Source organism: Zootoca vivipara, chromosome 15 (genome assembly GCF_963506605.1).
Source record: "Zootoca vivipara chromosome 15, rZooViv1.1, whole genome shotgun sequence".
NCBI classification, from domain to species: Eukaryota; Metazoa; Chordata; class Lepidosauria; order Squamata; family Lacertidae; genus Zootoca; species Zootoca vivipara.
The window spans coordinates 29,508,716-29,536,458 of record NC_083290.1 but is presented as its reverse complement, the minus strand read 5'-3'; the positions used below and the strand labels follow the sequence as shown (position 1 = coordinate 29,536,458).

Genomic DNA, 27,743 nt, shown 5'->3' with positions numbered 1-27,743 from the left:
AGTCTCCATTGCTATTTCAGTGCCTGCTTTTGTGTGATCATGGTTCTCCCATGCCCATCAGACCCTGCTGTTTCTCCTGACTCTTGAGTTATGCAGCCGGGTTTTGTAGAGATGCGGAATTTTCTTGCAGGAGCAGTCCTTGCTGCAGCCCCCAACTTTGCAGTTGCTGAACGGAATGGGACCCCTTGGACGGAGGGCGTCAGATGGAGGAGCCAATATCCAGTTGCACGCACAACAGCTCTTGAAGCGTCCCCGCGGCCCTTCTCCACTTGTTACAATGACACCAGTAAGTAACTGAAAGGTGGGGTGTTCTAGCACAGCACTGTGCCCACTTTTCACAGTATTTCACAGCTCCGTGGATATGGACCAAGTGATTGCATTCTGCTTCTTCTGGGCTTACTCATGGCAGATAAAAGTGGTGGCCCTGCCACATGCAGAGTGCCTCTCTCAGCTGGTCCTTCATCCTTGCTGGTGTAGGATGCATCTTCTGCAACTCAGTTTTTCTCCCTAGTTTTCCTACTGACCCTTTCCCCACCTGAGACTGGCTGGCTGGCTCTATGTCCATGGGCTTTGGGGGTGGGTGGGTGGGGAGTGGGCAGGATCAAGTGCATGTGACCAGATGGTATTTCTCAGATCCATGGCCTAACTCCCTATTCCTTCTGAAGGATTCCTCTTTTTAAAAACAAAGAACAAACCCTATAAAACAGGCATCCCCAAACTTTGGCCCTCCAGATGTTTTGGACTACATTTCCCATCTTCCCCGACCACTGGTCCTGTTAGCTAGGGATCATGGGAGTTGTAGGCCAAAACATCTGGAGGGCCGCAGTTTGGGGATGCCTGCTATAAAACCTGTTTAGGAAATGAGGCCAAGGCTGACTTCTTATTGAGACATTCATTGGCACAAACTAAGCAGCCCTGCCAAGCATTTCCCTCTTGAGTCCTTTGGACTTAAGGGGCATTAGGATGTGTCTCCCTTGGGGAAGAGTTCTGTTGTTTAAAATCTTTCTTGGGGTATCTTTATCTTCTGTGGAAGCAATGAACTTCAGGTGGGTCTGGGTCTGGAATGGGAGGGTGTGGGGAAGGGTGCCAAGTGTGGAGTACCTGGGCGTGTAAAGACCTTTCTGCAGAGCCAAGCCCCCTTCCCTTTCTTGTCCTTCCAGGCAGTGCCCGCCGTGACCCCTGTGGATGAGGAGAGCTCAGATGGAGAGCCAGATCAGGAAGCTGTGCAGAGGTAACACTCCTCCTCCTGCTACTGCTGCTGCTGCTGGTGGTGGTGCTGTCATCGGAGGCACCCTCTGGTGCCTGGCAGCTGCTTTAGCCATAGCTAGGCAGCAGGTTGGCTTGTGGTTTCTGCTTTGCCTCTGCTTCTCTGGGAACTGGTGTTTCATGTGGACTCTGCTGCAGCTGTGACCTGCCCCTGCTCCCTCCCCTGGTCTTCCCACTAACCTCCCTGGGTAGGTGGATCTTCTAGTATTTGGGGCCTCAGCTGTTAGTATGGCTCTTTGAAGAAGATGCCTACAGTTGACACCCTGGCTACATCAGTTCTCGCTGATGGGGGTCCAAAATGGTCAACTACAATGCTGCTGCTGAAGCCATTTTCTTTAGCATGCTTCTTTTGATGCTCCTTGCAGCCTGTGTCCCAAGGAAAGTCTTGCAGGCTGCCTTGGTAGCAGCTGTGAACAGAATCTACCAAGCAGCTTGCTATTTAAACAGTAGCCTTCCTGATTTCCAGGCAACTAGCTTTGCTTGTAAAGAGCTCAGAGTTTGCATGGAAAAGATGCCTCCTTGAAGATTGGGGTATCCTTTCCCCTTTAGAGATGGAAGAAGGCAGACAGAAACTGGGTATAAAGGTTGGTTGGTGAGGCAGTTGAGGCTTTTTAAAAGGAATGAAATATCCATGGAGGATTCTATCAGGGATAGCTGTGGTCCCTTATTCCATGTATCTGGGGGAGGCTTTCCAGTGGTTCCTCTTTCCCCTCTTCAAAGCCCTTGGGAATGTAGAGTCCTCTCCGTTCCCACTCTCCATTCTCCAGCAGTCGTTGTATGATGGGGCAGAGCTGCAGTATGTAAATCAGATGAGACTGCCTTTGTGGCATTAAATCTAACCCTGTGTTATATCCTTTATAACGACTCATGGAACTTATTTATGCTGAGTTGATCCAGTAGTTCCTCTAGCCTGGAGTAGTCTAGCTGGCAATGCATCTAGAGCCCAACTTCTTGGTTCATGGAGGTCTTTGCCTCTGTTCCCTTAACTGGAGACTCTGGTCACTGGACTAGGATTCTTTTTATACATACACCTGTCTGCCTGAATCTGTTTTTAAACCGAGACCACTGCAGCTCAATATTTGCCAACTTTGACCAGTCATGGCTTTCCAGGATCTTGGGCAGAAAATCCTCCCTCCCATGACCTGTTTCTCAAAAAATGGAATAGGAGATGATGTACATGGAACTTGGAGCACCTCCATGGCAGACAGGTGCTTTGCCTGTGAACTATGTCCTCTCCCCATTGCCTTTGGGCTTCGACAGATGTCAGTCTTGCTGGGCAGGTTAATGGAACCAACATATTTGAGTCAAATCCCCTCACATACTGGGATGAGACTACGTGGCTAGAGAATATGGTGTTGCCTGCTTTCCCACTTAGCGTTGGCTGTCACACCATGCCACAGGCTGCCACGTCTCAAGAGTGGCAGGGGTGGGTGCAAATATTGACCTTCATAGAACGGTGTTAGCTGCTCTGCTTGCAGAACCTTGGAGGGGACCCATGGGCTGGTCTCTCACCTCCTGCCCTGGGTTTGTTTGAAGTATCTGACCTTGAATTGCAGCTCGTTCTTCTCTCCCCCTCCGAAACTGCTTGATGTAGTTAAGGGAAAGATTGGTCTCTGGGATATCGAAATGAAACACTGTTAGCAAGCGGCAGATTTAGAGCTCTTCAGGAAATGACTTGATCTCCACCTGAGGTGCTGGCTTGTTCCCACAGCACTAACTCTTCTCCATCCTCTTAACTCTGCTTTTCTCCTGCTTGGTGGTGGTGGTGGTGGCAAATAGCTTTAATTGCTGCTCCTCTTTGGTCACAACATAATTGGCATTAAAATCTTTGAAGTCTGTACAAGTATACTATAGCCAAAGCTCACTGGCTTCCCTGAACAAAGTTCCTCACTTGCCTTTTAAGCTGGTTTTGATAAATGGACTCAACACTCTCAGCAATGAAATTAGGAGAGAACTCAGGAAGCCATGTTGTAGGTTACTCAGCTGAAATCCCTGTAAGAGCTGGTCCCTAGCACAGATCCAGGAATTGTGGGGGTCACCCCCCCCCAAACTTTCCCTTCCCTGGAGGCAAGTGAGTCTTTCAGAGGCACAGGCTGCCCTTCTATCTAACTTTTGCTGAAACATGGCAGCTTTTACATACATGTCCTGAACAATTCCCTTTGTGTTGGACATCCCCTTATTCTCCCCTCTTCTTGCCCAGGTGCACCTGGAAGTGCCCCAGAACAGAGTCTAGGTGGCGCTCTTGATGCTTCCTTCTAGCATCGCTTAGACCAAGTGCTGCAGTGGTTGGATGGCCAGAGGGCCCCTGCTCCTTTAAGAGTGGCGCAAACGAAACTCTTGTTGCAGCCATCATTTTCCCCACCTCACCGTCTTCAGAAAGGCTGCACCAGTGGAAATTCTCCTCTCTGGGTAACTCTTAAAGGCTGAGGGGACTTTCCCTGTGTGCAGTTTTTCTGGTGAGTTCTGCTTGGGAGTCCTGTGTCAGAATGAGCTGCCTGTTTCTCCAGGAAGCTTGTTAGCTTCATTGGCCCAGTGCCAGCATCAAGATAGCACCTTCCCCCACAGTCCCCTTTTACGGCAAGAAGGGAGTCCTCCTCCTTACACCTGCTGCAACCTTCTGAGCCTGCTCTTAACCTCCACCAATGCTTTGCTTGGATTTTCTGTAGGCTGGCGTTTCTGCTTTCTCCAGAGTTTCCCTGGGCCCCCAAAGGGTGGTCTTTCTCCCACCTCCATTCCCATTAAAGAAACTCTTTTGAGAAAGCTGGGTGGTGGGTGCCTCCACTGCCTCGCTGTCCCCTCTCTCCACCCCCCTAGCTCCCTCTTTGGAGCATTCCAGGCACAGCCCCCACCCCTCCCTCTCACCAAATGTGCTCCTGCTTGTTGCAGATACTTGGCCAATAGGTCAAAAAGGCACACACTGGCAATGACCAACCCCACCGCGGAAATCCCGCCCGACTTGCAGAGGCAGCTAGGACAGCAGCCCTTCCGCTCCCGGGCATCACACCTGGCACCCGACCAGCACCGGTGAGTAGGTGGCACCGGCCGCTTGGGCTGTTCTGCACCAGGGAACTTGTCCTGGGCAGAATGGCACCCCCTAGTAGAAAGAAAGGAAAAGGCTTTTTTGGATCAGGCTCTTGAAGGGGCTGCCCTGCCTCCAGGCCTTCTACATGCAGGAGAGGATTAGGTAGGAGGCAGCTGTCGCTCAGCCCTGGGCATGGCAAAGCAAGGGTGGGGTGCTTTGTTACTCTGTTGGGGAGCAGGAAACCTCTGTAAGAAAGGATGTGTCACAGCTGTTTTTATTGACCCCATATGTTGGAGGGGTGAATCAGCAATGGAAGTTAGTTGAGAGAGTGTCAGCAGCTCCTCCTCCTGCCCCCCCCCTGGACAAAGATCAGGGGCTCTCGACTTAATGTTCTTTCACAGCATATGAATAGCGACCACGTACATAGTTGCAGGATTGTTACCCCTGGTGGACGGGGTTCACACAGCATCGTTTGAGTGACCTGAGGCTATTGGAATAGTCTGATAGAGGTATGAGCTGCTACCTCACCATAACAGCCCTTAGATGAGAATCTTTGAACCTTGTTTGTGTCAACAGCTCTGTCATGGGATTGGCACCACTGGAACTGTATGTTTTTGCCTGCAATGTTTCCTCGCTAAAATTCCAGGGGAGGGGGTGGCGCTGTGGCAGAGGAACAAGTGCGACCTTTGACTGTTGCGAAATGGGCTCTCCATGATATGGCGTGCACACACACACACACAACCCTGGATTCCTGCTGGAAGTCTGTCCACATATGATCTGTAGCCCTTCGCCCCCTCCCACCCTGCTGTCCTCCTGTTCCTTTAGTCCTAGGTGTGAGCTGCTGCTGCCGAGCCCTTTTCCTGACCCACCTTGCTGCGACTTGCAAGCCTGTTTTGTAATTGTTGTCAGGATAGCTTCTGAGCCAAGCAGTGACATCGCCAGCTGGAACAGTTGAACTCTGAGCTGGCTGAGGCCATGCTGGTGCCACGCTGGAACCTGAGGAAAGCAAAGATAAGCTGTGCTGGCCCTGGGTAACTCCTGGTTAAGCTCTGCTGCAGGACAGGAGCACAGACCTGTGTGACTCTGACAGGGACATCATGGGGCTGAGTAAACAGAATTCTTTGGTGGGGGCAGCTCTGAGCCCAACATCTCCCTCCTCCTAGCCTCTCAGTGCATTTCCCAGGTGCCCAGTTCCTCCTGCTGGCTCAAGGAAGACCACTGCAGGCCTTTCTCCTGGCACACCTGCCCTTCTCCAGGGCTTACACCAGGGAAGGTGGGAAAGAGATAAGAGCTCTTTCTGCAGCTCTCTTTGCTCCAGGTAACTTCAAGGCCTGAGTAACTAAACACTATAGACCAGGCACCCCCAAACTGCGGCCACCCCCAAACTGCGGCCCTACAATTCCCATCATCCCCGACCACTGGTCCTGTTAGCTAGGGATCATGGGAGTTGTAGGCCAAAACATCTGAAGGGCCGCAGTTTGGGGATGCCTGCTATAGACTTTGGTGTTGGCACATAAACAGGCTCTTCTTGAATCCACCAATGATTCAGTGTCAAAGCTCCTTTCCAGCCACCCACAACCGGCTCAACATTGCAAGGAAATGGTTGCTGTTTCCCTTGAAGTTCCTTTAACGGGTTGGTGATGGCATCAGAAGTGGGTTTCCTAGGCAGGCAGGGCACATGGGTGAGAATGAAATGCAACCGGCTCTGGAGATGCTGAGAGTCACTTAACCCTGCAACATGTCCAGTGGAAAATCCTTTGTGTTTTAAGAGGGGTTTCAGCAAGGCTGCATCTTGTCTGATGCCTACCAGAGCCATGATTTACATAGGCTGGGCTGAGCAGCCTGAGCCCTGCTGCTCTTTGGGAACCACCTCCTCTGCTGGAACACAGTTGGAAATGGCACTACAGAGCACCTTCCTGGGCTGCCACCCTAAGACAATTTGCTTGGATCCAATGTTGTGGTTGGGAGTGGAGAGGTGGGACTTGTTTGGCGCTGCTTAATTCCTAACGAGACCATGTGACCTGCACTGTGGAAAGGTGGGATGTAAATAAGTCAGGGAGGGGGATCGTATGCTCACCCTACATTCTGCAGTGTGCTCACCCTACATTCTGCAGTGAGACATTCCTGTCAATTCCATGCTTACATATAAAGAAGGGCAAGCCTAGCAGGGCTTTGCAGCAGGGAAGGCAGAGGCTGTGGACCTACAAACCCATTTCCTTCTTCTAAATGTCTTTAGCGCAGGGCATCTGTGGGCATTGCAGCTAGAACCTGGGCCAGATGTGCTTATTGGGGAAGAAAGGGTTCCCTTTGAGGTGGAGTCCTTTGCTGTCCTTTGGCTGGCACTGCCCTCCCAGCCATCATATGTTCATGTAATATACAGTACTGTCAACAAAAGGGTGCTACAAAGGCAAGAGGGATAAGAGGGGGAGAGACAAGTGGCAGCATATTGGTTGAGAGGATATTGGTTGAGCAGTGCTTAGGGGACTCTGGGTCTTTCCTTCTCACTCCTCAGTCATCACAGGCCGCCTTCCCTAAATCTGTTGATACTGTGAACCAGCTGGGTAACCAGAATGATCAAGGGAGAGGAGCAACACCCCTATGAGGAAAAGTTGCAGCATCTGGGGAATTTTAGTTGAGAGAAAAGGGGAGCACGCAATAGAGGTGTAGAAGATGATGCACAGTGTAGAGAAAGTGAACAGTGAGAGGGTTTTTCTTTCTCTTGAAATACTAGAACTCTATGATATTCATTAAAGCTGAATGATGGAAGAGAAGACTCAGGAGAGATGAAAGAAAGAACATACCCTGTTTTCCCTTTTTTAATACGTAGTCATAAAGTAAGCCATGGCAGGGTTTTTAAGCATTTGAGAAATATAAGACATACCCCGAAAATAAGCCATACTTCCGTGCCGCGGAAACCAACCCCCACAGGCACCTCCACTCACAGAGTCACTCCATGCGGCCGGCACTGCAGGAGCGCGATCAGCTGTGAAACGGCGCTCCAAGAGCTCCGCTTAACAGCTGATCGCGCTACCACCTTGCTGGCTGCATCCCCGCGCTCCGCCTTCTCGTCCACTGCTGTCCCTGCCACTTCCGTGTTTGCCACCACCGCTGGGCTCACTGCTTCTTCCTTGCCTGGCCCAGCCAAGGAGCTTGGAGCGCCCTGCAGCAGCAGGCGGAGCGCCTGAGCCAGTGGCCTCTGCCTGGCCCAGCCAAGGACGCCTCCCGCCCCGCCACCCGGAACCGGTGGCTGCTGCAGCGCCAAGCACTTAAGAGAGCCCAGCAGTGCCCTGAGCCGTAAAAGCCGTACCGGTAATAAAAAAATAAGACATCCCACCGAAAGTAAGGCACCCTGTGTTTTTTTGAGGGAAAAAAGTTATAAGACGGTGTCTTAAGGGAAACACGGTAGTTAAGTTATAGAATTGACTCCTGCAGGAAGCAGTGATGGGTACCAACTTGGATGGCTTTAAAATAGGTGTAAGGGGGAGAGATTATAGAGAACCTCCCCCTCTCATCAGGAGCAGTTCGTCCCCAAGCAGCCATGAAAGCGCAAGGTCTGAAGGGGCTAGTCAGGAAGCGGAGAGAGAGTGCCAGGTCTCTGGCAGCAGGGGAGAGCCCCTGCTCCACAGGCGGGAAGAGAGAGAGGCAGAAAGGGGGGGACAGGGAAAAGACAGATCGTAGACCCTTTCCCCCGGCACCGGAATTAAGGAGGAGAAAGGGAAGGAGATTCACTGTCCCGAGGCTGTTATGTTGGTCAAAATCATGCAATGGGGCAGTGCTGGATTCTGAAACGGAATGAGAGGACATGAAACCGACAGCTCACTACACTGTAAATAACATGCACCAATAAAGACTTTTAAAAGACAAGTATGTGGATAGTCATTACTCAGGAGTAGCCGTAACAACCTCTGACAATAGGATTAGACAAATTCATTGAGGAGGAGGAGACTGTCAATGGCTACCATGCACAATGGTTATCTTCCGCATCGAGCTGGAAACCAGAGCAGGGGAGAGGCTCCTGTGCTTGGGTCCTGCCTGTGGGTTACCCACAGGCATCTGATGGCTACTGTGAGAACAGGATGCTGGACCGGATGGGCCACTGGCCTGTTCTTCCAGCAGGCTTTGCTTATGTTCCTCTGTTCTTATTTGGCTGGGGCAGCTTTAGTAGTTAGCCAAGGCCTCCCCGGCTGGGACACAATCCCCTGCTCTTGGCACTCTCTGGTGCTATGATTCAGCAGCTTGCAAGTGACCCCCTTTTATTTGTGCAGGATAATGCAGGTCCTCCAGCGGTTATTGCCAGGGAGCAAAAGTCTGAGGCCCTGGGAGCTGGAAGGTCTGCTGGGTGTCTCACATGGCTTGAGAACTGATGGGTGCTGGAGCAGAGCCACGAGTTCCTGTTTCTAGGGTTGCAAGCACCCCAGGACACCACACTTCCAATCTCTTTTGCGCAAAGAGCAAGTTGGCAAGTTCCTTTGCCCAAACTGTGGGGGGTGGGGGCAGAACATGGCTAGGCTACTGGGAACATAGTTTTGGTTAAGCTGGTGCCTCTAATCCCACCTTTCTGTCTCCGTGCATGCACAGCTATGTCTATAAAGACTCCAACACTCTGCACCTCCCCACGGAGCGCTTCTCTCCGGTCCGCCGTTTCTCAGACGGGGCTGCCAGCATCCAGGCGTTCAAGGCCCAGCTGGAGAAGATGGGCAACCACAGCAGCATCAAGCAGCTGCAGCAGGTACTGAGAGGGGAGATCAAGGGCGGAAACCAAGCCAGGCAAGAAAGGGAGCAGCATGGGCCAGCAATCCAGGCTCCTGGCAGAACGGAGCTCTGCAGCTCCCAGGAAAAGCTTCCTTCCTTGTTCAACCTCCATCCACTTTTCACCTAGCATCCCACCATTGTTCATTGCATCCTTCCTGTATCTTGCTCTTAGGCCAGGTTGAATAATAGCTTTGTCTCCTGCTCTGCAACAAATGTAAAGCAGGGGTTAGGAAGCCTTGGAGTCCTCGCAGCACTAGAGCAGCTCCCAGTGTCCTGTAGGAAAAGATGTGATGGTGAACCCCGTTTAAATAAGATGCTTCCCCAGGACCTGCCCTTGAGATTGTTGTGGTGGGGAGGGAACACTCCCAAGTCCCAAGACTTTCTCTTCTCTTGCATCCAGCTGGCCCCATCTGGGGCTTTTGCCCCCTCTGGCTACCTTGCTGCTGTTGCCGGCAGTGCCTGAAGGGGCAAGTGCTATGTGGGTCTCTCTTCCTGGTGCCACTGAAGCAATGAGTGGGGCTCATCTGAGAACCAGAGGGAGCCACAGTGGCAAGGCTGCCTATGAGCCTCTCCTTCCTGCCGTGCCCCCTCTGGCTTTCTTTAGCCAAGAAGCAGCAAAAGTTCACTTGGTGGGTTGTTTCAGGAGTGTGAGCAGCTCCAGAAGATGTATGGGGGCCACATGGACGAGAGGACCCTGGAGAAGACGCAGCAGCAGCACATCTTGTACCAGCAGGAACAGCATCAGCAGATCTTTCATCAGCAGATCCAGGTACTGGCACTTCCAAGGAACATGAGGAGGAGGGCATTCTCTGCTCTGGACTGTGCCATGCTAGCCCAGCCCCCTTTAGGACATGGCTCCAGCCCAGTGTTTCCCAAACTTGGGTCCCCAGTTGTAGTTGGACTACCACTCCCATCATCCCTAGCTAGCAGGACCAATGGTCAGGGATGATGGGAATTGTGGTCCAAAAACAGCTGGAGACCCAAGTTTGGGAAACTGCTCTAACCCAATGCCACTGAATGCTTTCCATAGAGAAGGTTCAATTCCCAGCAGCAGCTCCAGGTTGGGCTGGGAGCGACTCCTGTTGGAAACAGGTACTGCCAGTCAGTGTATAAAAGAGACTGAGCTAGATGAACCAAAGGTCTAACTCAGTAGGAGTCAGTTTCCTGTGCCTCCCCCACACCTGACATCCATGAGCATGTCTGTGTCAAGTGAAAACACTGTCTTGTCAGCTCAAGCGCTTCCACTGTGGTTGGGGTGGGTGAGAGAGAGAGAGAGAGAGAGAGAGAGAGAGAGAGAGAGAGAGAGAGAGAAAGAAAGAAAGAAAGAAAGAAAGAAAGAAAGAAAGAAAGAAAGAAAGAAAGAAAAAGAAAGAAAGAAAGAAAGAGTTGACTAGTGCTGAAATGCTCCTCCCTGTTGGTCAGTATCATAGGAACACAGGAAGCTGCCTTACAGCAATTCAGAATATTGGTCCATCTAGCTGAATATTATCTACACTGGCTGGTAGAGGCTTGCTGGGGTTTCAGGCAAGGATCTTTACCAGCTTTAGCTGGAGATGCTGTGCTTCCAGAGATTGAACCAACTCTTCCCCGATTTGGCCCTCTTTCTTTAGATAGGGCAACCTGGAGAGTTAGGTAGTCCTTTTGCCCTTTCAGCTCTCCACCCCGCCTCCAGTCAGCAGCAGCATGCTCCAGAGCCACAGTAAGGGTCAGCAGCATCTCTCTCCGTTCCTGAGCTTCTGACAGGTTGCTTTCTCTGAGGCAGCCAGGAAGAGAGTTGCTTGAACGCCTTGGCATTGCTTGGCTCCATGGGGCTGTTTTGCCCCCATTTTGCAGTGCTCTCAGAGTGTACTGTGGATGCCACTGCTCACCAGCACTCTTCTTTGTTTCCTCTTTCCTGTGTGGTGCGCAGGATTGTGTCCGCCCTCCTCAGCCTTCTCCACCACTGCAAGCTCCAGGAGAAAGCCAGCCTGCTTTGCTCACTCACCAGCTTCAGAGGTAAGGAACAGCTCCTGCGCTTGGTAGGCCTCAAGCCTTCTCCATGCCTTGCAGGAAAGTGTGGGCATCTTCTTGCTCAAAGGGACCCAGTCTCAGCTTGATCAGCCTAGGCCCTTTGGCCTGCTGTAGCTCCCTCGGTGGCTGCATCTGTGAAGCTAAGAGGCAAAAAGGAGAGATGCTTAAGTTTAGATGGAAGACTCAGAAAAGTTTTTTTTTTTAGACAGACAGGAGCCTTCTCAGCTGGGAGGTTGTCTTATTGTGTTCTTTTCAGGAAAAGGCTGCACAGGCCCATGTAGTCACTGCAAGGACTGCCTTATAGAGAAGGCTGGGGAATGGCAGGGCTGCTGGGGCATTGGCCAAGTGAGGAAGCCCCATTCCCAGCTGCTTCCAATGTCAGTTCCCTACCCCACCCTCCTTGCACTTCATGCTATAGGTAAGCTTTGGCCAAGGCAGTGGTGGTGTGTTTTGCCCAGGCCTGCTCTTGCCTTCTCGCATTCTGGCAACGTAATCCAATGTATTGTGCAATACAGCCTGGGTGCTGATATGCCATAAAATCTTACAGATTGCTTGGCTCGCCCTTACGATGACGCCATTAGGCCTGTGCTGGTGATTTTCTATGGTGACATAAACATACCTGATATGCTGTGTGTGTGTGTGTGTGTGTGTGTGTGTGTGTGTGTGTGTGTGTAGGTTACGGATCCAGCCCTCCAGCCCACCTCCAAACCATCCCAGCAACCATCTCTTCAGGCAAACGGACAGCAGCCCCCCTCCAGTCAGCAGCAGCATGCTCCAGAGCCACAGTAAGTTCCAGCAGCATCTCTCTCCTGCCATGCTGCATTTTGTTTTGTCCCCATCCCCGCTGGGGGTTGCTTGCTCCAGCTAGCTGGGAGAGTCTCAGGTTAGGCAGTCTGCCACCTTCACCATTAGAACTCAGTTCAGGGATGAGTGAGCAATCACAGTTGTTTCCTGATATGGTGGACAAAGAACACCCCCCCGCCTCCTGCTTACACAGAGAGTAGCCATTGTGAATCCCAGCCAAGACAGTTAATGGAAAGACTTCCATTTCGCAGGTGCAGCCTCGCCGTCGCAGTTCCAAGGGATGCCCTCTCACAGCGCCATCTTCCAGCAGTCGGGCAGTTGCTCACCTCCCCCCAATGTGGCCCTCTCCTGCATGGGCATGCCGCAGCAAGTGCAGGGGCAACCGGTAGCCATCCAAATGCAGGAGCCAGGAGATGGGATGGGCGGCAGCCTCTTGCAGGCTGGGCGGGGCATGCCCACCCCGACCAGTGCCAATCAGCTGCAGATGCACCATCGTGCCAGTCTGATGGCCTCCCTGACTTACGGGCACAGGCCCCTCTCCAAGCAGCTCAGCGCGGACAACGCAGAATCGCACAGGTACGGCTATGGCAACAATGAGGTAGTTTCAGGGTGTTATGTGTGCCAATTCACAGTTGGCCTGGCTAGCAGCTACGCAGAGTGCGAGATTCCCAAGTGGTGTCCTCCCTGGACCACAGTGCTTCTCTCCCATGCTAGGCCTGTTCCATTTGTGAGGTCTGCTGGTGGTGATGATATCTCGCTTAAGTAGATTTCGAGAAAGGGTTGGGCAGAGGGGCAGCTGAGCAATGATTATTAGCCAGGCTCTCTCTGAATGGAACTTTTTCTCTGTCCTGAGGCTGGATGATGTGGGTTGTGGAAGTGATGAGGTCAGCTCTTCTTTCTGGGCTAACTGGCTGGCTGCTGCTGAAGACCAGCCCAAATCCTCCTTCCGGGCCACAAAGCTCTTGAGGCACAGAAGGAGGATATTCTCCTGTGCTCCTAAAGAGCCCCCTTCCTTCCTTCCATCTCTTAATCTGCACAGGTATCCGTCGACTGGCTACGACCAGGTGCACTTGCACCCCCACCTGTTTCCGGAGCAGGCCCGTGTCTCTCCAAGCAGCTACAGCCCAGCTACAGCAGTGGGCTTCCCTCCGCAGGTGGAGCAGTTCCCCAGCTTCTCCCAGAGCGCTCAGCAGCAGCAGCACTACGCCACGTCAGCCCTGCAGCAGGCGCTGCTGTCTCCCACCCCGCCAGACTACAGCCGGCACCAGCAAGTCCCACACATCCTGCAGGGCCTGCTCTCGCCCCGGCACTCGCTCACGGGCCACACGGACCTGCGGTTGCCCCAGGCCGAGGTGGCGCAGCTCATTAAGCGGCGGCAGCAGCAGCAGCAGCAGCAGGAATTCCAGGAGCTGATCCGGCACATGAGCCAAGGGGAGAGCGGACATGTGGCTACCAGCGTGGCCCAGAAACTGTCAGAGCGCCAGGCTCTGTCTTTGCCTTATCAGAACACTGACACGTACCACCACCCTCACCATCACCACCACCATCACCACCACCACACCAGTCCCCAGCACCTCTTGAAAGTGAGGGCGCATGAATGTATCCAGCAGGCGCCAGCCTCGGTGCCGGCCCACGGGTACGCTCACCAGCCCACCTTGGTCCACTCAGAGAGCATGGAGGAGGAAGTGGACTGCGTGTGTGAAGGGGAACGGGACAGCTTCCCAGGCAATAAGACCAAAGCTTGCCACGAGGCTCCGCTGCTCTTAAGTGCCGGTGGTCCTGGGGACCCAGACGCTTTGTTTGGGACTGCCAAGCAGGAGCAGGAATTGGGGGCGCACCATTACAGGCACCAGCCAGCCACCACCTTCAGTCGGAATAAGGTGCCCGGTAGAGGTAAGGCCAGGCCCTGCCCAGGGGCACAGAGCAGGGCACCGTTGGGTGGCTGGTTGGGTGGGGCTGGCCCGGATGAGCAGAGCAGGCAGGGGGCGGAAAGAGACAGGAAACTCCGAGGAATGGGACCTGGGTTGCCAAGCAGGCCACCTTCGCATGCTTCTCTGCAAGTGGCACCTGTCTTGATGGAGGGTGGGCAGGTGGGAGGAGAGCAGGGCAGGGTCCCATGGCTTACGGGCGTGGCCAGGGTGGTGGTTGGAGGGGGGAAAGGGGCTTATTCGCACCAGACATCGCTAATTTATGGAATCGGCTGCCACAGGATGTCATGATGGCCTGTGGCTTTCAGAGGGGGTTAGACAAATCCATGGAGCCTGGAGGAGAGGAAATGCCAACAAAGGGAAACCTCAAGCTTGGAGCCTTCCTGCCTCCTGATACCATCTTCTGAGGAGCAATAGCAGCAGGGGCTGTTGCCTTCATACATTCCTTCTGAGATCTTTAAGAGGCATTGGGACCAGAAGAGTCATTGCCTTTGTCCAGCTCAGGGATCCCCAAACTAAGGCCCGCAGATGGTCTGGGAATCAGCATGTTTTTACATGAGTAGAATGTGTCCTTTTATTTAAAATGCATCTCTGGGTTATTTGTGGGGCGTAGGAATTCATTCATTCCCCCCCCCCCCAAAAAATATAGTACGGCCCCCCACAAGGTCTGAGGGACAGTGGGCAGGCCCACGGCTGAAATAGTTTGCTGATCTCTTCTGATCATCTAGGGCCCTCCAGTTTGTTGCTTGAGTTAATGGCAGTTCAGTGGATTGGCTCTGGGAGAGGCAGGCTCAAGGCTCAGCTGAGCTGGGAACTCACATGGATTCTGGGGTGAGCCACCATCCTCTCTTGGTCTTAACCATTCCCAGAAATGGTAGGACAAGCAAGGTAAATACTGCAGAGCCATTTTCCAAGTTGGTATAGAAGGATTGACCTTGTGTGAATGATGGTGCCTTGTGCCCCCCCCCCCAAGTTCAGGGGATTAAGAGTGCAGGCAGGTCGGCATTCAGGCACCAAGCAAACGCTTCTGGAAGTTACAGGTAGGTAGCCGTGTTGATCTGAGTCGAAGCAAAATAAAAAAAATCATTCAGTAGCACCTTAAAGACCAACTAAATTTTTATTTTGGTATGAGCTTTCGTGCATGCACACGAAAGCTCATACCAAAATAAAAATTTAGTTGGTCTTTAAGGTGCTACTGAAGGATTTTTTTTATTTTGCTTCTGGAAGTGTTTGTGGCATGGGGATGGGATGGGGGTGAATTTGCTCAGGAGGAGAAGGAGCTTCTTGGTGCTCTCAGCGCATGGGAAAGTGGCCCGAGGGAAGGAAAGCAAGCAAGCCAGGCTTCACATTTGCCTCCTCAGCCCAAGCTAAGAGCTCCTGTGTGATGCCTTCCACCCTTCCTCGCCCTGGGGCTTGATGAGCCCCCTGATCAGGACCCTATTTATCTTCCGTGCCTTGTCCTGCTCTGGTCAAATATGGCCTGCTGCTCATTTTGGTGGTGGCAATGGGATGCTGCTGCAAGATCTAGCAGATGTCAGGGGGAGGGGGAGGCAGCTGGTCACTGGAGGTCCTCTCCATTTGGAGGAGCAGCAGGAAGGAGGGCAGTGGCAGAGTCAGCCATATTTTCCCTCTCCTGCCTGAAGCATCCTCTGTTTGTTTTTCCAGGAAAGTTAAACTGACTCCAGCTTTGTGGCTACATATAGAAAGAGTGGTGTGATAGACAGGAATCCTGGGTACTCTTTGGGATTGTGAAATCCTGGCTAATTATTTATTTGAAGTCCTTTTTTATCCTCTCTCAAGCTGAAAAGGCTCCCAGAGCAGCTTACAGATTTTTATTTACTTCTTTATTTTTAAAAACCCACCACTGCCCCTTGCATTCTAAAAGGCACAACACAAAAAAAAAGAAAAAGGAATAGGGAGGGGGGGAGTATGCTTAAGCGCCAGTTCTGAAAGTTTAAGAGTTCTTTAAAACAACAAGCTGGGCTGAAAACAGTCAGGGGGGGGGGCTAGAGAAAAGGAGCCCCAAAGAGTGTTTTCCCTCCTGTCCTTGTTTCCAATATGGAATCCTAGTTCTGACAAAAAGGCCACCTCCATGCCTCCTACTCATTGGCCAGATCCAGGGCTTGTTGCACCTTAGGCCTGAGGAAAGAGCTTTTGGGGGAGACACAGGTGAGGACGTTGTGCTGTGCAGATGCTAGCAGCCCTTTCCGTGCCCTGTGGGTGGTGGCTCCTGAGGTGATAAAGGACAGCCTTTACACCCTGCAAGCACAACAGTTTTGTCAGCAGTTGATCTTTGGCCTGGCCCCTTTGGAACGAGGAGCACCGCCTTTTAGAATCGTTCCACTGCATGTCTCCACTGTGTGGAATGGGGGGAGGTGGGCCTATGCCAGGAAGCGGGCTGTGCTTTGTGGGCCTGGGCTAGGCACTTTATGCCTGTTGGGGGAAGGATCTCCTGCACAGGCTCCCCTGCAGGGAACAGGAGCTGCTCGTGGGTCTTTGCACAACTGTGTGTCCAACAGCAGGAGTCCCAACACAGCCGGTTGTGCTCCGGCGCGGGGCCATTGTGAGGATAAAAGTGGGGTAATTCCCATGAACGTCTTGATGGAAAGAGTGTGCAGTGAATGAGAAAAAGGAATGAAAAGGGGTCTCTCTCTCCTTTTACTTACGGCCTGAGCCAGAAGGATTTTAGGGTACTTGTGGTTGAGGAATGGGTGCCTTTGAAGGGACATAATGGTTTCCCCCCCTCCCTCCTCTTCTCTCTCTCTCTCTCTCTCTCTCTCTCTCCCTCTCTCTCTCCCTCCCTCCCTCCCTCCCTCCCTCCCTCCCTCCCTCCCTCCCTCCCTCCCTTGCCCACAAAGACTCCATGGTCACAGGTTGCATGGAAAGAAGCTCTCCTGGTCACGTGGAGATGCCAGATGCAGATGGGCCAGAGGGTTACCCCACAAGGCCGATTCCTGGTGTGCATCACAGATCCCGGCCTTTGCAGAGACACCACACCATTCAAAACAGTGATGATGCCTATGTATGTTGGGGAGAGGGGTGTGGGTGGGGATGGGGGCCCCCGTGTCAAGGTGACACACCTGTTCTATGGTGTAGTGGAGGTGAAGGCCCTGGTCCCACCTCCTCTGGCCAGCCTCTTCCTTCTCATTCTTTAGCAGTGCCCCTTGCAGGTTTCTGAGCCTTTCCTTTCTCCTGCCTCCAGGTGCAACTGGACACTCTGCCAGGCATGAGCCTAATGGCAGGGAAGGCGCTCAGCTCTGCCCGCATGTCCGATGCTGTGCTCAGCCAGTCTTCCCTCATGGGCAGCCAGCCGCTCCATGGTGGGGAGAGTGAAGAAGGTGAGCGCTTGCACCCTCCAGGTGGTGCCTCTTTGCATGTCCAGCCAAAGGCATCTGACTTAGAGCTGGGCAGAGTGACCCGCTTGCTTGGCCTGGCCCAGGAAAGTGAGACGGGGATGGTTCTAGATTTGAGAGGTGGGGAGCGTCTGTGAGTGCTCTGTGTCTGTGGGCCTGGAGTAGGAACGGGCACATTAACAACTCCACCCTTCTTGCACTAGGAGCCAGGTTGAACATCTAGATGGGACAGCGGGATCCTTTGTTAAGCTTTCCGGGTTGAGCTGTAGTCCTCTCTCCCTGGGTCCTGGGGCATGCTGCGCTTGGCATGCCCTGTAGCTCCTAAATCTTGGAGCCAAACACACACTTCAAGGCCTTGCCTGAACTGTCACTTCAGCTTCCCTTGTCTTTGGTTTTGCAGACTGTGGAGGGAACTTGGAAGGTCAAGAGCACTTGAACCTAGCAGACGGCAACCAGCATCTAAACACCTCTTGTTACTCTTCCACGTGTATTACTGACGTCCTGCTGAGTTACAAGCACCCAGAGGTGCCCTTTGGGATGGAGCAGGCTGGGGTCTAGAGAGCAGGCAGGCTACAGTAAGTAGCATTTGAGTCCAAACCTGTGCCAGGCACTGGGGAGATGCATGGACCCCTTCCATGAAGGAAAGGGGATGGGGGGGAATTACCCTCCTTTTTAATGTTGGTCTACCCACTACCTGGACCTGCACTACACCGTGCTCACTGGGGAAGCAAGCGCCACATCCAAAGTTTCTGCAGGGGTGTTTGCTGCTGCTGCTGGAGCTGAGCAAAGCTCTCTCTGGACCAGCCGCAAGTCTCAGGACCTTGCTGGTAGAAGAGCCAGGCATGAGGAAATATTGTGTCTGCGTCCCTGGGGCATCCAAGGTTGGACGTCGCATTCCTGGCTCAGAGGTCAAGAGGCTTAGTAGGCTCAGAGTGTGAAAGGTGTACTGCTCACTGCTGCCCTTGGGAAGGGGCGGGGCTTGGGGCTCTCTCTGGCTCCCCAGTGAGCTATTCCTGCTCCTGAAGCCATTGCCAAGAGGGCCCCTTGCTAGGCCAGCCAGTTTTGTGCCTGGCGGTGGGGGTGTGAAGCAGCGTGGGGCACAAGAAAGGCTTGGTGAGGTTCCTCTGTGTAGCAGTGTAGGCAGGTGTGAAGTATTCCTGCCACCCACTCCCGTCTCTTTGTCTCTCTCATTTTCCAGCAGGGGTATGTACAGCTTTGAAACAAAAAGGTCCATTTCAAACCAACAGTATCTCGCAGCCTTGCGCCAAATGGCCGTCCCGTTTCTCCTTGACGGAAATCTTGTGGCGGCTCCTCCTCCTCCTCCTCCTCCTCCACCTCCTCGTTGGTTCAACGGTGTGCTTGTTCCTTTCGGATGTTCATTATTGCCATATTTGCCTGTGACGCCAGCCATTCTGGAAGGACCAGAGCACGCCCCCTCGCACAGAAGCTGCAGGGGGCAGTTCGAGGGCAGCTGCCAGCTTGGAGGGGCCCCCTCCCCGGTCAGTGGCAGGTGCTGGGAGAGGGGGCAGTCAGCCTTGCCTGGAAAACCTGATGGCAGAAAGGGAGAGGAGCTCTGCCCACCCGCAAGCAATAAGCAGCTGTTTTGGACGGTGCCTCTTCATGATCTGCCTTTGCAGTGGCCCCTCCAGGCCAGGGGGCTGGGTGGGGGTCTTGGGGGCTATGCTTGCGGAGGGGCCGAGAGCCAAGCCTCCACGTCTGCCTTCCATGCATCGCTTGCCTCCCACCCCTTGGCCATTTGCCCCCCCCCCCCCCCCGCAGTGGTGCAATATTGCTTTTGTGTGTCTCTCCTCTGTCAGCCTTTCTGTTTTAAATTTTGTCACTCTGTCCTTTCTTCGGTTTCTCTCTTTTGTACACCCCCCCCATTTAATTCCATGTGCTACTACTTCTTCTTTTTCCCCTTTTCCCCCCGAGAAAACCTGGTTCTTGTTTTTAACTTACTTTCCCTTCAGATCATGTAGGAATTTGTTTTGGTAAATGTTTTATTATTATTGTTATTGTTATTAATAATAAATTAATTGTTAATAAAAGGCAGGATGCATTTTGCCCCTCCCCTTCTACCCTGCCCCATGTTGCTGCTTGCCCTTCCCATCTTCCTCCCAGTATTGGCTTTTCTCCAGTGTGGCAGCGGTGGTGCCCCTGGCGTTGCCGCGGAGACTGTCTCTCCCTCTCTCGCAGCCCTTGGGGAACTTGTTTTCTGTGACTGGTCCAGGGTCTGGGGCACCTCCAGCGGCTGGGCCTCCGGGGAGTCTCTTGTGTCATCTTTTCTGCCTTTGGAACTTTTGACGAAGCTGCAACAGAGAAATCCCTATTACTGACTCTTTTTGGAAGAATTTTTTAAAGGATTAAATATATATATATATATAAATATATATATATCAATGCAGCCCTCCTGAATTTGCACAGAAGAAGTGTGAGACCAGCATGGCTGAGGTTCTTTTGCTATCGTCATCATCATCATCATCACCATCCTCCTGTTCCTCGTTCTCACCTTTCCAGCAGCATCTGGATACCAAGATGTGCAAGCAATGGTGGGGGGAAGCCTCTTCCTGCTCCTGCTCCCCCTCCAGGCTGGATTGTGGCCACTGTTCCACTGAGGCAGCAGGGGACTCGCTTACCAGGGAAGAAGAGTGGGCCATGGAGGGGCAGGGGGGATTTGAGGGCTGCTCACTGCTCCCTCCTGCCACTGGGAGGGAGGGGCCAAAAGGCACCAAAAGCCTCCTCTGGCCTGGCTTTGGACTCTTGCTTTGGTTTTTCCTTCTGTTTACATGATCCTGAGAGATGACAGCAGCATCAGCCGCCCTCCAAACAAACCTCCGTGCAGGGACTGGCCTGGCTATGCTGTTTTGCAGTATCACACTTTTTGTTTCGTTTTTTTTGTTTTTGCGGGGGGGGGGGATTCTTTTGTTTTTAATCATTGCTTTGTATTGTAGTAATCAATACTCGCAGTATATGTTGAATGTATCATATACTTTGCTATTATTTCTGTTTTGGGGGAAATGTCCAAAGTATTTTTTCTCATTTATGTTGGACTAAAAACAAGAACCCACACAAACACAAACTCCCCAGATTTTCAGCAAAATCTTAGTTCAGTTTTTTTTCCGTTTGTTTGTTCGTTTTTGGTGGGTCATTTTGCAACTAGTAACTTAGTTGGACGTGGGATCATGACAAATAAACCCATGATTATGATTGGCTCTCAGCAGCTCTGGTCTGGCTTTTCTCTTGCTTTTGTGTCCAGGGTTGGGGAGTGGCGGGGCCTTAAGCTGGGATTGTCCCTGGACAAGTGGCAGTGATGGCTCTGGAGACCCTCCTTAGGCAGAGGACCCTTGTGCTGCATTGGTACTTCGGGATCAGTAGAGCTTCGGGCGCGAGGGAAGGGACCATAACTCAGTGACAGAACATCTGCTTCACAAGCCAAAGCTCCCAGGTTGAATTGTCTAGCACAGGGTTTCCCAAACCTGTTTCATCGCAGGGCCCCACCTGCCTCCTCCATTGCATCCCATCACCAGGGTTAGTATCAAAAGGCCCTCCTGCTGCACACTGCTCATGACCTAGAGCAGGGGTGGCCAACTTCCAAGAGAGTGCGATCTACTCACAGAGTTAAAAACTGGCAGTGATCTACCCCCAGGTCAAAGTTGTTGAGCTTTTTTTTAGGAAGGAAAGCCCTGTTTTGGGGGGTTCACGTAAAAGTTGTTGAGCTTCTTTAGGGAGGAGGAAAGCAACATTGACACTGAGGTTTTTTTTAGGAAGGAAAGCCCTGTTTTTGGTGGTTCAGGTCATTTTAGAGGTGGAGGGCAAAGATGTTGAGGTTTTTTTTAGGGGAGCCAAAAATTTTTAGCTTCTTTGGGGGGAGCTACCAGTGATCTACCACAGACGTCCAGTGATCTACCGGTAGATCACAATCTACCTGTTGGACATGCCTGACCTAGAGGAAGGGCGCATTATTGGGACTAGAATGCTCCTTAGTATGTATCTGCTTAGCATCTCCCTTTGAGGGGGTGCCATGATGTGAGCATTTTTGTCTGAAAATGGCATGCCAAGGAGTGATTAGCTAAGGTCGGGTCCTGTTGAGAGTTTTAGTCTGGTGGCATCCAGTGGCAATTTGTGCTCCCTGAGGAGACCTTTGCTTCCACCAGAAAAGTTGGTTGTCCTTTAAAGCCAAGCTGGCTGATGCAAGAGCAGCATTTTTGTCATTTTGATACTGGTAGCCTTGGGCTAGGATCCCAAGCAGAACCTCCACAACCTCAGTCACATTTCTTTGGGCGGTGGGCTTTCAAGAGAATGGGTTGGTGTCACCACTGCTTCCTTCTCCTACCCCAGTGAGTCCTGCTGATTCCTTCCCAGGGCGGGAGGCTAAGAATGGAGCACAGTGCCCAAATGGGTTTACTTGGATTTCTCTTCCAGAAAGTCTGGATTGGAAGTTCCTTGTATGCATTTTGTCCCTTGTCTGAGACATTGTAGAGCTGCTGCCAGCCAGTGCTGACTATATGGAGCTGGCTGGGCCTTATGGGGCTGACTTAGTAGAAGGCATTCCTATGACTGAGCTGCAGTCCTCCATAAGGCTGCTCTGATGTGTATGGGCTTCAGTGAAAAGGCTGGCAGAGTTTCCCTTGCTGTTCTCTCCTGTGTCCCCAGCCTCAAAGGTGCCATATACAGCGATACCTCTGGTTACGAACTTAATTCATTCCGAAGGTCCGTTCTTAACCTGAAACCGTTCTTAACCTGAGGTGCCACTTTAGCTAATGGGGCCTCCCGCTGCTGCCATGCCACCGGCGTGCGATTCCTGTTCTCATCCTGAGGTAAAGTTCTTAATCCAAGGCATTCCGGGTTAGCAGAGTAGGTGTGTATAACCCGAGGTACCACTGTACTGTATATCAAAACTCTTGATGGAATGGCAGTAAAGGGACACATGCAAAATGGTGCTAGCCGATAGGGATTATTAGTTTTTATGGTGCCCTTAGACTTGGCTTTTGCTTCAACAGACTAACACATGCCTGGAAACAGAGTCAGGATGTGTTTCTCGTCTTTTATGGAGGTTTCATGTAATCAGGTCCGTCCGTCCCCATGGCAGAGAAAGCCATGCCCAGAATTTCATGCAGTCAGTTGCACCACACAGTCACCAACCTTCCTATCTGATGTAAAATCCAGCACTCTCAGGGAGAGGTTGAGGTTTATTGGATGTATGTATTGCTTCACACTGAATAAAGTCCTGAAGTGGTTTGCCACTAAGTAAAACATAACAGTGATAAAATCACGTCAGCATATTAAAAACAGCACAATACTGTATCATTGGTGCTGCCTAAATGCCCTAGAAAACAAAAGGATGGCAAGGTTGGCACCAGGTGGGCCTCCCTTGGGGGGGGGAGAGCATTCCATTAAGTTGGGAAGGCAATTTTCAGGCCTTTCCAACTTTGAACAATGAGATGGAATCTCAGAAGTCGTGGGATGGGTCAATAACTCTGGCAGATCACTTGCTCTGCCCACAGTAGGTCAATCCCTGGTGTCATCAAGTTTGAAAAATGACCAGAAAGACCCTTGCGTGCCTAAGATCTTAGAAAGCCCTTGTCAGAGGACACCAGCCTCCTCAGTGTTTTGGACAGTGGCTCCCATCATTACCCTTGACCTTCCTGGCTGGGGCTGATGGGAGTTGTAGTTTGACAACTTCTGGAACGCGTCAGGTTGCGGAAGGCTGGAGTAGACCGTATCATGCCAAGACAAAGTCTCATCTGGTATAAGGCAGTTTCCTTTGTTAAGGAGACTTTGCGGTCAGAGGGTGGGGCAGAGGTGATCCACATTATCTCCAATCCAAGAATGAAGTAGGCAGAATAAGCAAATGCATCCAAATGCTTGAGTTTGCACAATGTGTTCAGTTTGCAGTTACTCTCTTAGTGGAGTCAGGAGGTTCTTCTTGGTGTAGATAGAGCCCCGGACATCGTTGGAACAACCCTCTACGGCTGAGGTGGTTCTTCCCATAGAGCTGCTTTCCCTAACCTGGCTCTGTCCAGATGTTTTGCAAATAATCAGGCACCTGCTGGAAGCAAGAGCCCTTCTGCCTGATAACTGCCCATTTGCTAGGTGCAAACCCCTTTTTCTTCCTCTTGTGTATGGGGAAGCGTTGCAGCGTGTGAACCCTCACCATCACTTGCAGCCAGGCCCAAGTCAGCCACTTTCTCTGATGTTTGCCCTTGTCAAGAGAGGTGAGGTTTTGCCTGGGGAAGTGGGGAGCCAGGATAGAAAGCAACTTATGGTAGGTACAATTTTCCTCTCACACTGGTCCCCCAGCAGAGGAGAACAACCCCAGTTATTGGCCTGTTGTTAAAGGCTTGCCTGGTCCATGCTGGGAGGCTTCAGGTCACAGAGTTATTCTTCTGAAGTTATTGCTAAAGGCACCGAGGACAGAGTCCTCAAGCCACTTGGGAACAACAACAGGAGCCTTGCAAATCTCCTTCCTTGGCGGCTGCCCAGCTGAGCGGAGGGGTCCGTGGGGTTCCTGTTCTGCCCACAAGTGCAAATCTGGGTCAGAGAGCTGGCCCCGGGCCCAGCTTCTGTGTTTGTTCCGGAGTCCCTTGCCAGGCCCCTGTTGCTCCTTGATCGTGCGCATTCCCCCTGGGGATGTGTGTTTGATCCTTGAACTCTAAGCGCCACATAGTCACGACTTGGGAGTGAATTCCCCATTTACAGCTTTGACTTATCTCCGGCAATAAACAACCACCTCTGTTATAAATAGCCACTGCCGAGGAGGATCGGCCACACGAAGCAGCAGAAGCAGCAGACGCTGAAAGGACTGGTAAGAATCTGGACCTCTCCTGGTACTATTCCGGGGCTTGCTTCTCTCTCTCTCTCTCTCTCTCTCTCTCTCTCTCTCTCTCTCTCTCTCTCTCTCTCTCTCTCTCTCTCTCTCTCAAAGCTCTGTGAAAAAACTTTCCCCTGCGGAGAAGTTGCCTCTCCATTTCTTTCTTGATCAGCCTTTGCCAACTCCCTGGTGCCCACCTGATGTTTTGGACCACAGATCTGATCAGCACCAGCTAGCACAGCAGCCGAAGCATATCAGGAAGGCTGGCAAAGGCTGACTTGGTTGGCAAAGGCTGACTTGGTTGTTTTGCCTGGGACGTCCTCTTGGATATATCAATGGATACCTTGGGGTGTATACCTTTGGAAGGGCAGCTCATTGGACTCTTCCAATGATCAGGTGCCCCAGCTTGGGAAGCATCTCTGGGCATCTTGCTGCTGCTGGGCTAGGTGGACGTAGCAGATCTTGTGCACAGCGATTCTTGCTTAAGGGCAGAAAGAGCTGGCCTGTGGGGTCATGCCAAGGGGAGCCCACCTCACCTCGAATCCGGCTGCTTCTCAAAATGACCAGCCAGGTGCCTCATGGGAAGCCCACAAGCAAGACTTTACAGTAACTAGTCCTCCTGTGTTGCTTGCTAACCGGCAAGATCCAATGCCTGTGGGTGTGGGTCTTCCCATTGGCTCTTCTGGCTAATAGCTCATCTTTAGCAGGCCTCTTTTTCTTCTCACTTCCAATTTCTCTCTTTCTTGGTCTTGGGAGAGAAAAGCTCAAGAAATCCTGTTGTTGTTGTTGTTTTACATCTCTGTGGATTCTTCTGGCCTGACTTGATCCCCTTCTGCAGTCTCCAGGTTGGAACGCATTGCAAGATGAGAGCCATCACAGTGACCCTGGCCCTGGTGTTCCTCACAGGTGAGTCCCCCCGACCCTGTGCTCACGGGCAGGGAATGGCAGCTCTCCCTGAGGCAGCCCAACTCCTGCCCAAGAACCTTGGGGGTGTGTGTGTGAGCTCTGAAAGACATGCTGTGATCTCCGCTAATCTCTGCTTGCGGGTGGAGGGAGGAGCAGCCCTAGAGGAGTGGGCTGTGCCTTCAGAGGGCCGAACTGGGGAGACCTGGCTCGCTTCTGACTGCCCCTTTCTACATAGCTGCCAAGTTATCCCTTTTTTACAGGGATTTTCCCTTATGCTGAATGGGCTTCCTCGTGAGAAAAGTGAAAACTTGGCAGCTATGCCTTTCTAAACGCTTTGCCCTTAGGCTTTAACCATTATTGCATTACTTCTGCAGGAACCCAGGCCCGCCACTTCTGGCAGCAAGATGAGCCCCAACAAACCCCCCTGGAGCGCGTGCACGACGCTCTCACCGTTTACATAGAAACCATCAGGGCTGGTGTCCGCGAAGCCATCACTCAGGTGGATAACTCTGCCTGGGGCAAGGAAATGGAGTGAGTAGCAAATTAGGGGCAAGCAGGGAATGAACTGGCAGGCTGTAGGCTTTTGGGGTGCCCAAAGCTCCTTCCCCTTGACGTCCTCAGGAGATTATGCTTCTGCCTCAGGAGGGCTTTCCATCTGCGCAGGGGCAGGGGGGAGTGGCTGGCTGGCTGGCTTTGTGGATATCTGTGGAGGCCTTTCCAAACCCAGATGCCCCAGATCTCCGTTCACCCTCATGGAACTGTGGTGCAGCACCAACCACCTCCCTCCCCTGACTGGCTAAAAGCCAGATATTGGGGGGCTTATAGTCTCCCTTCTTCTTCTGGGCTGGAACAAGAGGGCTAGGCACCAACTCTGCCCTCTCTTCACCCACTAACTCGGTCTCCCCATCCTCTCTCTCTAGCCTAAGCCTGGTTCCGAAATTGGACAAGGTGCACCAGTTTTTAGCTGAGTTGCACAAAGAAATAGCTCCCGAGATGGAAGAACTAAAGCAAGAGCTGAAAGCAGACTGGGAGAAGGGGATCGAGGAGCTGAAGAAGCACTTGGAAAGCGTGAATGCCAATATCCAACCCTACTTTGATGAATTCAGCAAGAAGCTCCACGAGGAACTAGAGGCTATCCGGGCCAAGGCAGAGCCCATCGGGCAGGAGGTGCGGGAGATTGCCCGCCAGAACCTGGAGACAATTCAGGAGAAGGTGAGGCCAGTGGCCGAGGAAGCGCGGGACAAGCTGCGGGACCACGTGGACGAGCTTCGTGCGAAAGTGGCCCCCCATGCCGAAGAGATGCGCCAGAGGCTGAGCCAGAAGCTGCAGGAGATCCGGGAGCAGGGCGCCCCCAAGTTGAGAGAGTTTCAGGCCGACGCCCAGAAGCACTTCACTGCCCTCCGGGAGAAAATCGGACCCATGGTGGAGAAAGTGCGTGAGCAACTGCCCGCTAGCGTGGAAGGCTTCAAGACCTATGTGGAGGGCCTCATCGCCACTGTGCAAAAGGCCGTGGAGGACGAGGTGAAGAAGGGGCAGGAACAGCAAGCTGCCTAGAGAGAAGCATGGCAGCCCCCCCCCTCCTTCCAGGATCCTGCCTGGACCTTTGGGCCTCCCTCTTCCCTCTAATCAGGGTTCCCCTGAATAAGCACTGCCTCCCCAGTTTGGTATTTATCGCTGACCTTTCCCACCCCACATTTTGGCACCACAACCCTGGGTGGGTTATGGGGGGTGGGCAGGGAAAGGAGGGGTTGCAACTCCTCCCCACGCCCTTTAAACTCCAGCTGGAAGACCTCAGGCTGGAGTGGAAGAAAACCTAGCTTCTCTCCCCCTCTTCTCCCTGCCTCCATCCCCACCTGCTCAGTCCAGTGCCTGTCTTCTCTTTTGCCAAATAAAAAGCAACTTTAAGAGATATGGCTGTTGTGTGATGGATGTCTGCTCCCATGAAGGGGGTTGGGAGCTTTGGGGCATGACTGGCGGGGTGGGGGGTGGGGGTCAGAAGGGGGAGGGCAGTGAGAGGTGGGTAGGAAGTGAAGCGTTGGCATTTGCGGTGAGGGTGGGGGTTCCTTTTGCAGGTTTTGCCAGTCCAAAGGTCCCGTTTCCTCCTGGCTAGTTCTGTGGGTATCTCCCCACCATGCCCAATGCCCTAGTGGGGGAAGGCCTGGACTATGGGAGGGTGGGTCCTGAAGGGGGAGACTTTGAGGGAGAGGAGGCTGCTTCAGGTGCCAGAAGTTTGGGGATTAAAAGGAAGAGGGAGTCATCTGCAGGCAAGGATAGCCACCTCAAAGCTTCAGGCAACACCACAGCTACCCAGTGTCCCTGCATCCTGCGCTCAGGGAGGCCCCTGGCAATCTCTAGGCAAGGCCAAGTGGAAGAAGGGCTGCTGCCACTGTGTGAGACAAATTTGTGGGTCTTCAGAGTTGCTGCTGTTTATTCCCAGCTCTTGAAATTAAACATATTGGGACTGGGAACAACCAGAGGGAGTTTGGGAGCGGGGCAGAGCCAGGGAAAAAATCCCTGCTGTTTGAGGTTGGCCTTCCCCCCCCCCCTCTCTCTCTCTGTGTAGCCCATCACAAAAATGTACACTCAACTCAGCAAAAACAGGGCGACTAAACCTGAAACTGAACAAGTGCCTAGCCAATTATTGTCTTGGCCATTTGGCCTCCTGGTGGCCGCCTGCTATGCCAACTGATCTTTGTCCTTAGGTAGCACAGGGCAGAACTTTTCTCAACTCTCCTGTGCTGGCAGATGGAGCTAGGAGGAGCTGCAGGAGACCCCCTGGTCAGGTGAAGATGCCTCTCCCTGCTTGCTTGCCTGCCACCACCAAACCCACCAAATCTAGGACACCACAAACACATCAAGATTCTCTCTCTCCCCGCCCCCTTCCCCAGATT

At 52.5% G+C, this 27,743-nt stretch overlaps 2 protein-coding genes across 4 annotated transcripts in view; both read left to right on the top strand.

Moving 5' to 3' along the window:
* Positions 1-20,352, top strand: part of SIK3 (SIK family kinase 3) — a 94,533-nt gene extending 74,181 nt beyond the window's left edge. For 2 of the 3 annotated variants that reach the window (XM_035140145.2, XM_060268641.1), the window contains exons 13-25: positions 131-286; positions 1,161-1,231; positions 4,153-4,290; positions 8,867-9,017; positions 9,684-9,809; positions 10,950-11,035; positions 11,726-11,835; positions 12,106-12,430; positions 12,894-13,747; positions 16,641-16,804; positions 16,985-17,120; positions 17,536-17,710; positions 18,334-20,352. In XM_035140145.2, coding sequence (XP_034996036.2) covers positions 131-286; positions 1,161-1,231; positions 4,153-4,290; positions 8,867-9,017; positions 9,684-9,809; positions 10,950-11,035; positions 11,726-11,835; positions 12,106-12,430; positions 12,894-13,747; positions 16,641-16,804; positions 16,985-17,120; positions 17,536-17,693 — 2,475 coding nt within the window. In that variant the 3' untranslated portion in view covers positions 17,694-17,710; positions 18,334-20,352. The remainder of the gene's footprint in view (positions 1-130; positions 287-1,160; positions 1,232-4,152; positions 4,291-8,866; positions 9,018-9,683; positions 9,810-10,949; positions 11,036-11,725; positions 11,836-12,105; positions 12,431-12,893; positions 13,748-16,640; positions 16,805-16,984; positions 17,121-17,535; positions 17,711-18,333) is intronic. The other variant, XM_060268640.1, reaches the window with a different exon arrangement.
* A 3,466-nt stretch (positions 20,353-23,818) lies between these two features.
* APOA1 (apolipoprotein A1) lies at positions 23,819-26,735 on the top strand. Its single transcript, XM_035139905.2, has 4 exons — positions 23,819-23,940; positions 24,785-24,852; positions 25,227-25,383; positions 25,773-26,735. Exons 2-4 carry the CDS (start codon positions 24,810-24,812, stop codon positions 26,404-26,406), a joined length of 834 nt encoding a protein of 277 aa, XP_034995796.1. The 5' UTR covers positions 23,819-23,940; positions 24,785-24,809; the 3' UTR covers positions 26,407-26,735.
* The last annotated feature ends 1,008 nt before the right edge of the window (positions 26,736-27,743 follow it).